The 13741-nt window shown below is 38.6% G+C and overlaps 1 protein-coding gene and 1 pseudogene across 1 annotated transcript in view; both read right to left on the bottom strand.

Annotated features, from left to right (window-relative positions):
- LOC116576067 (REST corepressor 3-like) overlaps nucleotides 1-13741 on the bottom strand; it is a 54272-nt gene that overhangs the window by 28737 nt on the left and 11794 nt on the right. Inside the window, 4 exon segments of the mRNA XM_032317841.1 lie at nucleotides 7007-7085; nucleotides 7855-7979; nucleotides 9573-9734; nucleotides 11589-11641. Coding sequence (XP_032173732.1) covers nucleotides 7007-7085; nucleotides 7855-7979; nucleotides 9573-9734; nucleotides 11589-11641 — 419 coding nt within the window.
- Nucleotides 824-2482, bottom strand: LOC116576063 (annotated as a pseudogene).

The raw sequence follows: 13741 nt of genomic DNA, 5'->3' as shown, positions 1-13741 counted from the left end.
CTTGAAAAAGGAAAATGTTATGAAGAAAATCTTAAGGAAAAGAAATCTACAGTATTGTACATATTGAAAACGTTTGTATGAAAGCAGACACATGCAGTTCAAACCTGTGTTGTTCAAGGATCAACTTTACTAGGTAACGGCAAATATGAACACAGTTAATACCCTAGAGTAATTCCATTCCAAACACTACAAGGGTAGTATTTACTCAATAAGTCACTGGTGGCACAATCCCTAATGTGCTGTGCATTTCAGGAGAGTTGGCATGGCTTTCCTACCATGCCACTATAATAATGAAAAACCCCTCCATAATTCTAAATGCCCCTCATGGGGGCAATACAAAACCTACTAAACCTGAGATGCACTATTCCAAAGGAATTCTTATGTATGTGTATTCAGGATATATTCTCATCAGTATTGTGTATGATAATAATAAACTGGAAATGATGTCCCTTGATAAGAAACAAGTAAGTTGTGGCATACTGCATACAATGGAACACCGTAGTATAGTGATGAAAATGAACTGCAAAAAGATGCTAGACAACAACAAAATGTGAGTAGCTGAAAAACACATATAATATGATTCCATTTATATAAAGTTTGAAATGGACAAAACTCAATTACGGTTGCTCAGAGATACACACATGTGTGATAAAACTACACAAAAAAGTAAATAATTGATAGAGTTCAGGATAGGGTTCCCTTTTCAGGACAGAGGTTCTCTCTGGAGAGAAGGGAGAGGGGTACGATTAAGGAAACACACACACAGGACTTCTGTTTCTTTTTTGCAAAAGGAAAAACAATTCTTTATTGCATGGACACACATGGCACAAACAACCTTGTTACACAATCCAGGGGCTTCCTGCCTGTCGCTGCTCAAAAGCAGATGGGGAGAGCTGGAGGGGAGTGGGAGGGGGAGCACTCAACAAAGAGAGCTTCACCCTTTGAAAGCAGGGACTAGGGTTTGCTCTTCTGGCCCCTCTAGCCAGTCCTCCACTCAGCCTGGGAAGCGGGGAGGTGACGAGGGACATCTCTGCTACACCGGGTACTCAGACCTCTCTCTTGCGAGAAGAAACCACCTTCCCGTCCACTGTCTCCTCGACATTGATGCGAACTTTGCCGCCGCCACTGCCTCCCAGGGATGCTTCTCTGGCGCCAATGCCAGCCATCCTGGTGTCCTGGCCCTCCAGCAGGCTGCGGTAGGTGGCGATCTCCTGCTCCAGCCGCGACTTGATGTCCAGCAGCGTCTTGTACTCCTGGTTCTGGCACTCCATCTCATTGCGGAGCTCGCTCAGCTGGGCCTCCAGGCTGCTGATGAGCCCCTGGATCTGCTGCAGTTGTGTGGCGTAGCGGAACTCTGTCTCAGCCAGTGAGCCCTCCAGCCCGGTTTTCATGCTGAGCTGGGACTGCAGCTCAATCTCTAGCCCCTGCATCGTGCGCCTCAGGTCTGTGATCTCCGACTTGCTGGTCTGGATCATCTCTGTGTTGGAGGCCACCTCCTTGTTCAGCTCCTCTGTCTTGCTGAAGAACCAGGCCTCAGCGTCCCCTCGGTTCTTCTCCGCCATGGCCTCATACTGCTCCCTCATCTGGGCCAGCACACGGGTCAAGTCCATGCCTGGTGCCGCGTCCGTCTCCACGTTGACCTGGCCGGCCAGCTGGCTGCCGTACTCCTTCATTTCCTCCTCATGGTTCTTCTTCAGGTAGGCCAGCTCCTCGTTCAGGCCCTCAATCTGCATCTCCAGGTCGGTCTTGGCCAAGGTCAGCTCGTCCAGCACCCGGCGCAGACCGTTGATGTCAGCCTCCACGCTCTGGCGCAGGGCCAGCTCGTTCTCATACTTGAGCCTAAAGTCGTCCGCCGCCAGCCGGGCATTGTCGATCTCCAGGATGACCCGGTTGTTGTCAATGGTGGCCGCCAGGATCTTGTCACGGAGCTCCTCAATGGTCTTGAAGTAGGGGCTGTAGTCCCACTCCGGGCTGCTGGGGCTCTGCTTCTGGTTCCAGTCCAGAATCTTCACCTCCAGCTCTGTGTTGGCCTCCTCCAGGCCCCGCACTTTCTCCAGGTAGGAGGCCAGGCGGTCATTGAGGTTCTACATGGTGAGCTTCTCATTGCCGGAGAGGAGGCCGCCATCGCCACCACTGTAGTCACCGAAGCCACCGCCAAAACCCCTACCAAAGCCACCTCCAAGGCCACCCCCAAAACCACTACAAGCCCCTCCACCGAAGCCGCAGCTCATGCCGCCCCCATAGCCCCCTCCTGACCCCGAAGAGACGAACCTAGCAGAGGAAGTCGAAATAGTGCGGCTTCCACCGCCCCCACAGAGAATCCCCCCACCAAAGCCGCCTCCCCCAACCCGGAATGGGCCCCCCCTGGTAGAGCCACCCCCAAAGGTGGAGGAAGAGGTCTGCAGAAATGTGGTGCTCATGGCTGGGTGGCTGGGGAGTTCTCAGCAAGCACAGAGGCGCTGGAGAGGAGGAGGCTGGGCTGAGAGCTCAGCGCTGCCCTCAGGACTTCTGTTTCTTAAGCTCAGTGAGGAGATGCTAGCTGTTTTATTCTTCTTTAAACTCTGCATACTCTATGATACTATATAGTTCACAATTTTTAGAAGTTTATTAAAATTCTACATAATGTGTCAATACCATGCAGAAGCAGGTATGCAGATCTGCGTTAAAGGCAATAATATAGTATCACACCTTCCTGTGTCCCTATGATCTGTGAAAGAACAGAGGAATGAATGAAGCTGCTGACAATACATTACTTGCCCTGGACCACAATCTGGAGGATTCCTGTTAACATTTTTTTTTCAAGATTTTATTCATTTCTTTGAGAGAATGAAAGAGAGAGCACAAGCAGCGGGGAAGGGCAAAGGGAGAAGCAGACTCCCTGTAGAACTGGGAGCCTGCCACCATGGGGGCTGGATTCCAGGACCCTGGGATCATGACCTGAGCCGAAGGCAGACACTTAACCTACTAAGCCACCCAGTCACCCTCCTTTTGACACTGTTTAACTTATACTTTCCTTATGCTAATAGTATGAGATCACAGTCAAATAAAAGGCCAAATGCATATAGATCATCTCCCAGAGTTGGACAGAACAGTATTACACATACATAAGTTCTCTGGATAACTCAAGTCCCTAATCTCTTACATTTGTACAGTAAGCAAAAAGCTTATAATGTGTATTCACATTCATCATAGTAAATCTGACAGAATGCTTACTATGTTTCAGGCTCTGCAGATAGGATTCTTGCTCTTCAAAGGCTTACCACAAAGGGATAGACAGGTGAAATAGAGAACCCCAACGAGTATTTCAATAGATTTAAAGAAAAATAAGGAGATGGTGTCAATTCAAGAGAATGTGGAGACCAGGATGGAAGACAGAAAATTCCAGTAATTCCGAGAAGAGATGTAAGGCAGTTGTATATAACATAAAGGACAAAATTGACAGTTATTTGAGAGAAAAAATTAAAAACAACAATAAAACGAACAATTAAGAAAGTATAGAATAGTATAATATAAAATAATAACAAAGAAAAAAGTTATTAAGATTGAGACACAACAGTTAAAAAGGTAGACAAAGGGCACCTGGGTGGCTCAGTCAGTTAAGTGTCTGCCTTCAGCTCAGGTCATGATTCTAGAGCCCTGGATTGAGCCCCAGATCCCACATAGGGCTCCCTGTTCAGTGGGGAGTCTGCTTCTGCCTCTGCCCCTCACACTATTTTTTTTCTCTCTCTCTCAAATAAATAAATAAAATCTATTAAAAAATTTTTAAAAATTATAGAGTAGGCAAGAATCACAGAACTGCCAATACTGTACTATATTTTAACAACTAGCATTTAAATAAAATCTGAAAAATAAAATAGGCTACTGGGCGGGGGTGGAGGGGGAGAATCACAGAATCGTGTTACAAAAGTCAAAGAAGAGATTTTCAGGAAAAGGGAGGGGTCAGTAACTTGAAATGATACAGAAAGCTCGAGCAGAATACAATGAATGTGGCAGTTAGGTTGACATCTCTCAGCTGTTTCAGTGAAGTGAAAAGACAGAAGCCTGACTGGCGCAAAGTCAAAAGTGAAGTAGTAGGAAGGAGCAGAGTTTTTTCTAGACTGGTAGAGAGATAGTTACACTTTTACACAGAAGATGTGAGCATAATTTGGGCTGCAATGAAACGGCTGAAAATACGGCATTAGAGAGGGATAACTGATGGGAAAAGTCCTAGTCCTGACACGAAGGGACAGATAGGATCAAACAAGAGAAGGGACCTTTGTTACTATGACAGAAAAGCGTTCAGGCAGACTTTATTCAGTAAATGTTCCTGAGTATCATTTCTATTAATAGATGTGTAAGGGGCACCTGGGCGGCTCAGTAGGTTAAAGCCTCTGTCTTCGGCTCAGGTCATGATCCCAGGGTCCTGGGATTGAGCCCCACATTGGGCTCTCTGCTCAGCAGGGAGCCTGCTTCCCCCCGACCCCGCCTGCCTCTCTGCCTACTTGTGATCTGTCTGTCAAATAAAATCTTTAAAAAAAAAATCTGTAAGATTTTTAAAAGTCTGATCGTATCAAATACTGGTAAGGAGGTGGACAAGGAGTACTATGTCAAGTGCTGCGAGATACAAGATGTACAATGTAACTCAGTCTCTGACTTCAAAAAGTGTATAGCCTAGTGGGCAAAATACAGTAATTTTAATGTACTAAGCATAAACATGCTCAGATGGAAAGGGTACTAAGTAGCACAGAGGTCAGGGAGAAGGGCTAGAATTTAAGGGACTTCCTGCTTGGTATTTTCTCTGTGAGATTATCAGGCTAAGTTTTTGCAGGAGAGTGGAGAGATGGTAGGTGATGTACAGAAAGGGATGCAAGTTCAGAATACCTGCTCAAATAATGAATAAAACAATAGTATCTTTTACTCAAGATTTATTATGTACTGGGTACTCTAAGAAGTGCTTCTGTATATATGACCTCTTTGATTCCCACACAATCCTAATATTTTCATTTTACCAAGGGAAAACAAGAAGTTAAACACTGAGAGACGTAAGGACTGCACTAAGATCTGAAGCCATTTTATCTAAGTAGCAACAATTTATGTGATTATGCCATTTTCTCCTGCTGTGCCTCTCAGACCAAGAAAAGCAACAGACCCAGCATTGTGGGTTCATAGGGTTAGGGAAGGTATAGCAGAGCATAGGGAAATGGGGACTTAATACTAGGGATATAAGAGAGATACGGGGAATACAGCAATTTTAAGTAGTTGCTCACTAGGTCTATGGCTCAGAGAAACAAGGCAGACTTGGGAAAAAATGAAGGAATCAAGTAATTTGAGAACATTTAGCAGTAGTAGGAAAATTTGTAAAATAACAAATTGAGTTAAGAGTAGGATCTTTAAAATGTCACTTAATAAAAGAGTTTAAGATGATGACAAGGGGGGCGCCTGGGTGGCTCAGTGGTTGGGCCGCTGCCTTCAGCTTGGGTCGTGGTCCCAGGGTCCTGGGATCGAGCCCCGCATTGGGCTCTCTGCTCGGCGGGGAGCCTGCTTCCTCCTCTCTCTCTCTGCCTGCCTCTCTGCCTACTTGTGATCTCTGTCTGTCAAATGGGTAAATAAAATCTTAAAAAAAAAAAAAGATGATGACAAGGTCCAAGATGGGCCAATGGCATTGAGGAATGGTGGTCATAAAATAGGATGAAGGTACCTTCTGTCTCCCAATTTTGATCTTCACTATGTCACAGATGTCTATACCTCATAAGACTTTACCCTTCAATATTTGATCTATTTTTCACAATTATGTAAATCCTTGCCTACATAAATGAGTCCGTATATCAATTTAGCCTTTTCCTAGTGATTTTTTTTAAAGATTTTATTTATTTATTTGACAGACAGAGATCACAAGTAGGCAGAGAATCAGGCAGAGAGAGAGGAGGAAGCAGGCTCTCCTTGGAGCAGAAAGCCCAATGCGGGGCTCGATCCCAGGACCCTGGATTCATGACCTGAGCAGAAGGCAGAGGCTTTAACCCACTGAGCCCCCCAGGCACCCCTTTCCTAGTGATTGTAAATCATCATCATCATCATCATCATCATTTGGAGGAACAGGAGTGCTTTTCTAGCTAAGGATTCTTCCATCTCTTCCTTTGCTGTCAGTATACCACTACTACAGATCATCACCAACTTATAATGGTTCTGGTTACAATTTTTCAAATTTATGATGGTGTGAAAGTCACAGGCACTCAACAGAAACTGTACTTTGAATTTTCTTCTTATTCCAAGCTAGCAATATGCAGTAAAATGCTCTTTCATAATGCTAGGCGGCAGCAGTGAGCTGCAGCTCCCAGTCAGCCAAGTGGACACGAAAACAACCGATACACTGACAACCACTGTGAATATTTACAATCATTCTGTGTTTCACTTTCAGTACAGTATTCACCTATATGAAATACTCAACACTTTATTATAAAGAAGGCTCTGTGTTAGATCATTTTGCCCAACTATAGGCTAATGAATGTTATGAGCATGTTTAAGGTAGGCTACGCTAAGTGATGATGTTTGCTAGATTAGGTATATTAAATACATTTCTGACTTGCAATATTTTCACTTTATGATGAGTTTACTGGGATGTACCCTCATCGTAAGTTGAGGGAGATCTGATTTCTAATTTCTAATTTGCTATAATATGGACCAAAACAAGTGTTTTTAAGAAAAACTGGGTAACAAAACTAGAAAGCTTAATTTTATACTCTATTATATCATACTATATCATCTGAGGGCGTTTTATTTCTTTTCTCTAGATTAAGGACTAGCGATTGTGACAGGGCTTTTATACTTCTGAGTGGATGTGATAACCCAATAATTATTTAATCTACTGGCTAACTGGTAGTTCTAGATATTTTTCCAAAACTCTCTAACATTGAAAATTACTACTTCCTACATTATGATATAAAAACGTTTTTCTTAACATGAAGTATAGTTCATTCTTCTTTGCATGGATTTGTAGAACAGTTACAAGCACTCTAATGATCACCATTACCTCTTTCTTGGCTTCTTTTTTTGGATCATAATCACTATCATTTCCATCCATTGGGTGTGTTTCTTCCACATCATCATCACTGAGAAGAAACAAAGATTAGTAAACTTAATTCCCTTTTTATTCTATTCCGGGAGTTTATTAAATTGCAATATACCTTGCTAATAATTTCACTAGACATTTTCCAAAAAAACAAGAGTGTCCTTGGGAAGATTACCTCCTATAATTTAGACTGCTGTAGTGTTTAGAAACATTTATCTTTTGGGGTATATAGAATCATGTTAGCAAACATGTATACCGAGAAAACAGAGACCCAATAGGATAGATATTTAGAAAGAATACCATTTGGGAAAGAGAACATATATATTAATTTGATATAGTACTGATTATTTCATCTCTCCAGTTGGAGGATAAAGATAAACACCAGTAAGCAGAACGGTTTTATACCACCAGAAACATACAGCTACAATAATGCGGACTTCAGTTAGTCAGGTAATGGTGCTCAGGCAATTATGGAAAAAGCATGTTCTAGAGAGTGTGTTTCTTAATGTATTCTAAATATACGTACTGACTATATCGGTACTAAAAGGAAGCACTTGCAAGTAGAGTTAAACACAGCTCACGTACAACACAGTTGTCTGCTGGCTACAATTAACAGTTAAAGAAAAGTCCTTACTATTAAGATTTCTGATCACTCAACTCTTCCTGCCAGAGACAAAACATCTTGAATGGAAGGTTACATTACATTTACATTTATTTACAATGTGTTGTAATAATTTTTCTGCCTTAGGAAGTGTAAACAATTCAGTAAGTGTCCTAACAATGTAACTATATAAAGGCATCCAACCTACCTGTCACCCTGATTATGTCTATTGGCTCGTTTACGAGCCTGGAGATCCATCAAGCTTGTCCTGGATCGAGTTTTTTTCCAGGAATAGTAATATTTTACAAGGCTAGCAATTGTCTTATCTGGAAGCTTGAAAAAAAAAAGTCATGTTAATATCAGCAAATTTAATTCACAAATTCTGATTAACAGAATGAATAATATTTCTGATACTATTCTTTGATACTTAAAGGCATAGATGAAAAATATTTTCATGGGTATATTTATGAATTATAGAACTAAAAGGTACTGTTACAGCCATAGTAACCCACCACACCCATGTCATCGACATTTCTGAATATTCCTATTTGTTCCAAGAAGAAAGGGGAGACAACAGTATCACAAACATGGTAAACATCTGTTCCCAGCACAACATTAGCTTTCGGTATTTGTTTTTCTTAAGGAGTTACTCTTCTCTTCCCACCTCTGTAAGTTGAAATTTTAAAACTAATACATAATTAACATGCCTCAAAATTTACCAATTTAAAATGTACAATGCAGTGGTTTCTAGCATATTCACTAAGTTCTGCAAACATCACTACATAATTCCAGACATTTTCCTAAGTTCAAAAAGAAACATTAGTAGTCATCCTCTGGTCTTCCCTTACCCCAGTCTCTGGCAACAAGTAATCTACTTTCTATTTCTATGGATTTGTCTATTCTGGACATTTCATATAAATGGGCTCATATACTATATGACCTTTTATGCCTGGCTTCTGTCACTTAGCATCACGTTTTCAAGAAAAGCTGTTCAATTTTCAACAATGAATTTTTTAAATTATTGTCTTAACTCTAGGTTTTAAGATGATAAATAATAAAATCAGACTGTAGCTACCAAATAAAGTCTCTGGGTATTAAAATGACTAATCATCATGCACTGATTTGTCATACTGGCAAACAAGGACACATACGCCCAATCAATAAGGCTCTCTTTAATACTTAGATATATTTGCAAACATTATCTAATTTTCATCCATTCAGGTTAAGAGATTCTAATGCAGCAACTTCTCAGGTTTATATTCTTTTGACACAATACTAAAAATTTAAAAACTAGAAATAAAGAGTTTTTCTCCTTAAAAACAATAGTGCCTGTATAATATTAAAATACAGAATTTTTTAAAATTGATTTTCATATCCAAAAGAATATATTAGAAAACCCTAATGTTAAAAAATGAAAACATTTAAACTAAAAATGAAATTGTGATTTTCTTCCTAGAACCACATTTAATACACATATATTTAAATCATAACAAAAAATTATGATGAAATAGTACATAACTGTCATGCAGTTGAGTGGTTATCAAAAATAGGGTATATACAGGGATGCGTGGGTGGCTCAGTTGGTTAAGCGGCTGCCTTTGGCTCAGGTCATGTTCTCAGGGTCCTGGGATCGAGTCCCACATCGGGCTCCTTGCTCCGTAGGGAGCCTGCTTCTCCCTCTGCCTCTACCTGCCACTCTGCCTGCCTGTACTCTAACTTCCTGACAAATAAATAAATAAAATATTAAAAAAAATAAGAGTATATACAAATATATAGGTATCTGATATAGGTATCAAATATATAGGTATCAAATACTTTTAAACATTAAAATTAGACTGAAAACTTTTTTGTTTCTAAGAATTGGGAAGTGTTTAATAATAGCAAATCTTTCAGGCACAAATTACAGTAAAACTAAAATTACCATACCATTTGCTGAATCCTGTGAAAGCTCTTCCCATGAAAACTAAAGGCTTGTTCAAACAGGACTTTATCTTCCACTGTCCACTCATCTGGAAAGGGAGTGAAATTAGGGAGATCAGCAAGGGACTTCTCAATGTTATGTTTATGCCAGAACAACATGCCAAGAGCCTTTGAAGAGAAATCATTCCCCTTTGGTTTTAATGGACTTATGTTCCATCACACTTAAGAGAGTTAAACACAAATTAGGTTAAAATCTTAAGCCCATGACTTCAACTGAAGATACACTCACAGTTTAGAGCTTTTAATCAGGGATGCCCAGGTAGACCTCATTTATTTATCTCTTTTAAATCAGGGCCTCAGAACAGTGAATGTTCTTACATACCACATTTGCTGCATAATCTAGGAAAAACAGTGAACTGAAGAGAGTGACTATAATTACTAAAGCAGGTTTGTTGACTCGTATTAAGACTGACCCATATTTACTCATTTGTCAATGTGTGGAGAAAACATGCTAAAAGGAAAAATGTCCAGTAAATATTTGAAGAAAACTATCGATCATAATATTAAACTAGAAGTGCTCACTTGAAACGTAGTAGAGAAATATTTGTTTTAAGCTTTTAGAAGTACCATGGGCTGAACAGTTCCAAGGAGTACCTCAATGCAATCTTAATAATATTTACCACATATATTTCTTAAAGTTCTTTATTATCATAATGCATAGAAAGAATCATTATGAGGCATATTGATAACTTCAATGACTTTATCACCAAATCATAGTAAAACCCAAAATGGGGAATTTCTAACCTTCCATAACCTTCCTTCTATTGTTAAGTTGTAGATCTTTATCTTTCCTATAAGGTATCAAGTACCAATTTCATTTTTAAGAAGAGATTTAGCAACTTTTCAAATAATGCATTTTAAAATTAATTTCTGTACTTCAGTAACACTCCTTTAAAATGAACATGAAAATAAACATATGTGCAGTCACATTTTAAAGGATTAACATCTCAAACAAATATTAAACAGAAAGCCAAAAATTAAAAACAAAATAATCAAAGGCTTCAAAATTCACAAAAAAATTAACTATGTTTAGATAAACATCTCAATTTCTAGAAATGACTTTGTATTATTTAGCCATGGTAATGACTATAAAATTAGCTCTTAATAGTGCAGATTACAGATAATTCATTTTACTATTACTTATGATAAAGGTTGATCTAATAATTAGTTGAAAACATTTAAGAATCTATATTTCATTTTTCTTTTTTCATGTTCTTCATTCCTTCACTACAAGGGATAATGAACCATATGCCCCAAATAGATCTTCTTTTAAAATTATCTAATAAAAAAAAGCCCCCCCAAGTAAATTAAAGAATTAAAAATTAAATTTAAGAAAAGCCCTTCATAAGTTATTTCACTCAAAATTGAGAAGTCTTAAATACTAAATAAAAAGTTTAACTTCTAGGTCTTTCAGATTAAAAGATCAGAGAGAACTGGGGTGCCTGGGTGGCTCAGTGGGTTAAGCCTCTGCCTTGGGCTCAGGTCATGGTCTATGGATTCTGGGATGGAGTCTCGCATCGGGTTCTCTGCTCAGCAAGGAGCCTGCTTCCCTCTCTCCCTCTGCCTGCCTCTCTGCCTACTTGTGATCTCTCTCTCTCTCTGTCAAATAAATAAATAAAATTTAAAAAAAAATCAGAGAGAATTACCTGTACTCAAAAAAAAAAAAAATTCCCTTTTTGGTTAGCATTTGCCAGAATAATCTAAAGGCTTTGAGATACTTTTAAAACGCAAAGCAGAATAAGAAACAGAGGTATTGAGAGAAAAATATTCAAGCCCTTGAGATGAACAATGTTTACAATAAAAGCAAAATCCCTAAGTTTAAAAGGTCAGACTTTACTAGGCTTCTTATGTTATCTATAAAATTGGTGGAACTGCAATTTCTTAGGATAGAACCAACCAGATGTTCTTTGGTTTTGTTAAGTACTGAGGCAAGCTTTAATACTAAAATGTTTCTCTACATACCTGTTCCACATTGTAGCCATGTTTCTCCTTTGCAATTGCAATATATTCATCCACTGCAATGAAACAATGTTATATAACTATATTTACTTCAGGTGCGCAGGGCTTTTTTTTTTTTTTTTTAAACAAAGCAAAATAAAAATATTATATTCCAGGGCTCTTCCAGGGAAAAGTCATTTTCCATGAAATGTTACAAAAAAAGACTTCTATTTCTATAATCAGGAGCAGAGCCTTCCTTGATTTAAAATTTTACTTAGTATGATTTATTTCTAAGATTATATAGCACATACTTATTAAATTCAATGCCATTTAACTATTTTTGTATACAAAAAAGAATAGTCTGTACATAGTCAATAGAACCTAACTACCGTGTAGAATATTAGATAATTTCTTCATTTTTCTGTTACAGTCTTTATTTGAAGAGATTTAGCTGCTTCAGATCCCATCTCATAGTAAGAGTTGGCCCAAAGCCTTTACCTTCCCACTTCTGACTGCTGTACAAAGGATGGTTTATCTATGGTTCTGTCAGCTATACTTAATAATGACATGTTCAAGTATGCTTCAGTAGCCCTAAATTTTCTTCAGCTCTTCTTGCGAGCTATACATAAGGTATCTGAATATTCCATTTTCATTCAACATCCATATGTAATCAAGCCAAAAAACTACTTAGATAAGCACAGCTTCAATGATGAGGTACTAGCTATTTTAAGGCCTTATTTCTGAGAAGTCTGCCATTTCAGTCAGCAGGACTGTTTTACGTGAAATTCATATAGTCATTCCTGTTTGATCCTTTTTAAAAGTTTATATATAAAGTGCATATATATAATATATATTATATATATTATATATATTATATATATTATATATATATGGCATATTTGGAGAAGCAGAGGTTAAGAATTCTGATCCCAGAACGGCTAGTCTATCAGGGCTTGATTCTCAGCCTTGTTGCGAGTTTTTTGACTATAGGCAATTAACTCTTCCTTTCTGTACCTTACTTTTATCACTCTAAAACAGTACCTTCTTCCTAGGATTAAATGAGATATATTATAATCAACTGTTTAGAATAACACATGGTACATTTTAGGTACTTTATATGAGTTTGCTATTACTATTAGTCAATGTTAAGATAATTTAATATATAAAAATGATATTATAACAATAATGCTGTTAGAATAGTAACTATTTTTGATGGATGCTATTATAGTTCCCTAAGACTGTAAACTTTTGAAGAAAATCCAAATATTGTCTTTTGTTTAGAATTTAAATACATAGTACTTAAACATAAGATAGGCCTAAATATATGCTGTTTTTAACAAAAATGTCCTACAGTCCTAGAAGTAGAAGGCTAAACAATACCATTCAATCTATGGTTTCCAACTTTGGCTGTGCATTAGAATCAGTGGGGGAGCTTTTAAAAAGGAAGCTCAGGAGCACCCAGCTGTATCGGTCGAAAGAGAATACAACTCTTGATCTTGGGAGTCACGAGTTCAAGCCACATGTGGGGTACAGAGATTACTAAAAAATAAAGTCTTTAAAGACAAATGAATGAATAAAATAAAAAAATTAAAAGTTAAGTCCAGACTCCAACCCTTAAGATTCTGATTTAATTGGTTTGAGATAGACACTAGACATCAGCACTGTCTTTTAAAAGTTCCTCCACATGATTCTAGTGCACAGCCAGAGCTGAATCCACTGCCCGATATCTTTGGTCTAGAATATTCTACATGGGCACCACACAATCAGGATATGCTAGCTTTCTAAATTTTATTTTCCACCTTCTTAAGAAACGCACCACTGTACAAAACAGTGGTAGGACAGCAGAAGCCAGTGATACCCTGATGCTCAGTTTATGAATGAAAACCTTTGCCATGTAACAAGAACTGAACCAGAGAAACCTGATAATCTCCCTCAGGTTTCTCAGTATACAGTCCCAGGCCAAATGTACAATTTTGTGTTTTCTGTTAAGAATGCCTCAAGGGCATGTAATTCCTAGATTACCAGCTAGACCTTTTGCTGGTATTCCCAAACTGTCAAATAGGAAGAATTATCAGGTATGCAGCATCATACTCAATTTTCAATTTTTAGTTCTCTTACTGCATCAAGAAGTACGCTTAGCTTACTATTCACATGACATACAGAACATCATTAATTTT

This window comes from Mustela erminea, chromosome 17 (assembly GCF_009829155.1).
Source record: "Mustela erminea isolate mMusErm1 chromosome 17, mMusErm1.Pri, whole genome shotgun sequence".
Taxonomy (NCBI): Eukaryota; Metazoa; Chordata; class Mammalia; order Carnivora; family Mustelidae; genus Mustela; species Mustela erminea.
Note: the sequence above shows the minus strand (reverse complement) of the source record. Positions and strands in the feature narration are given on the sequence as shown.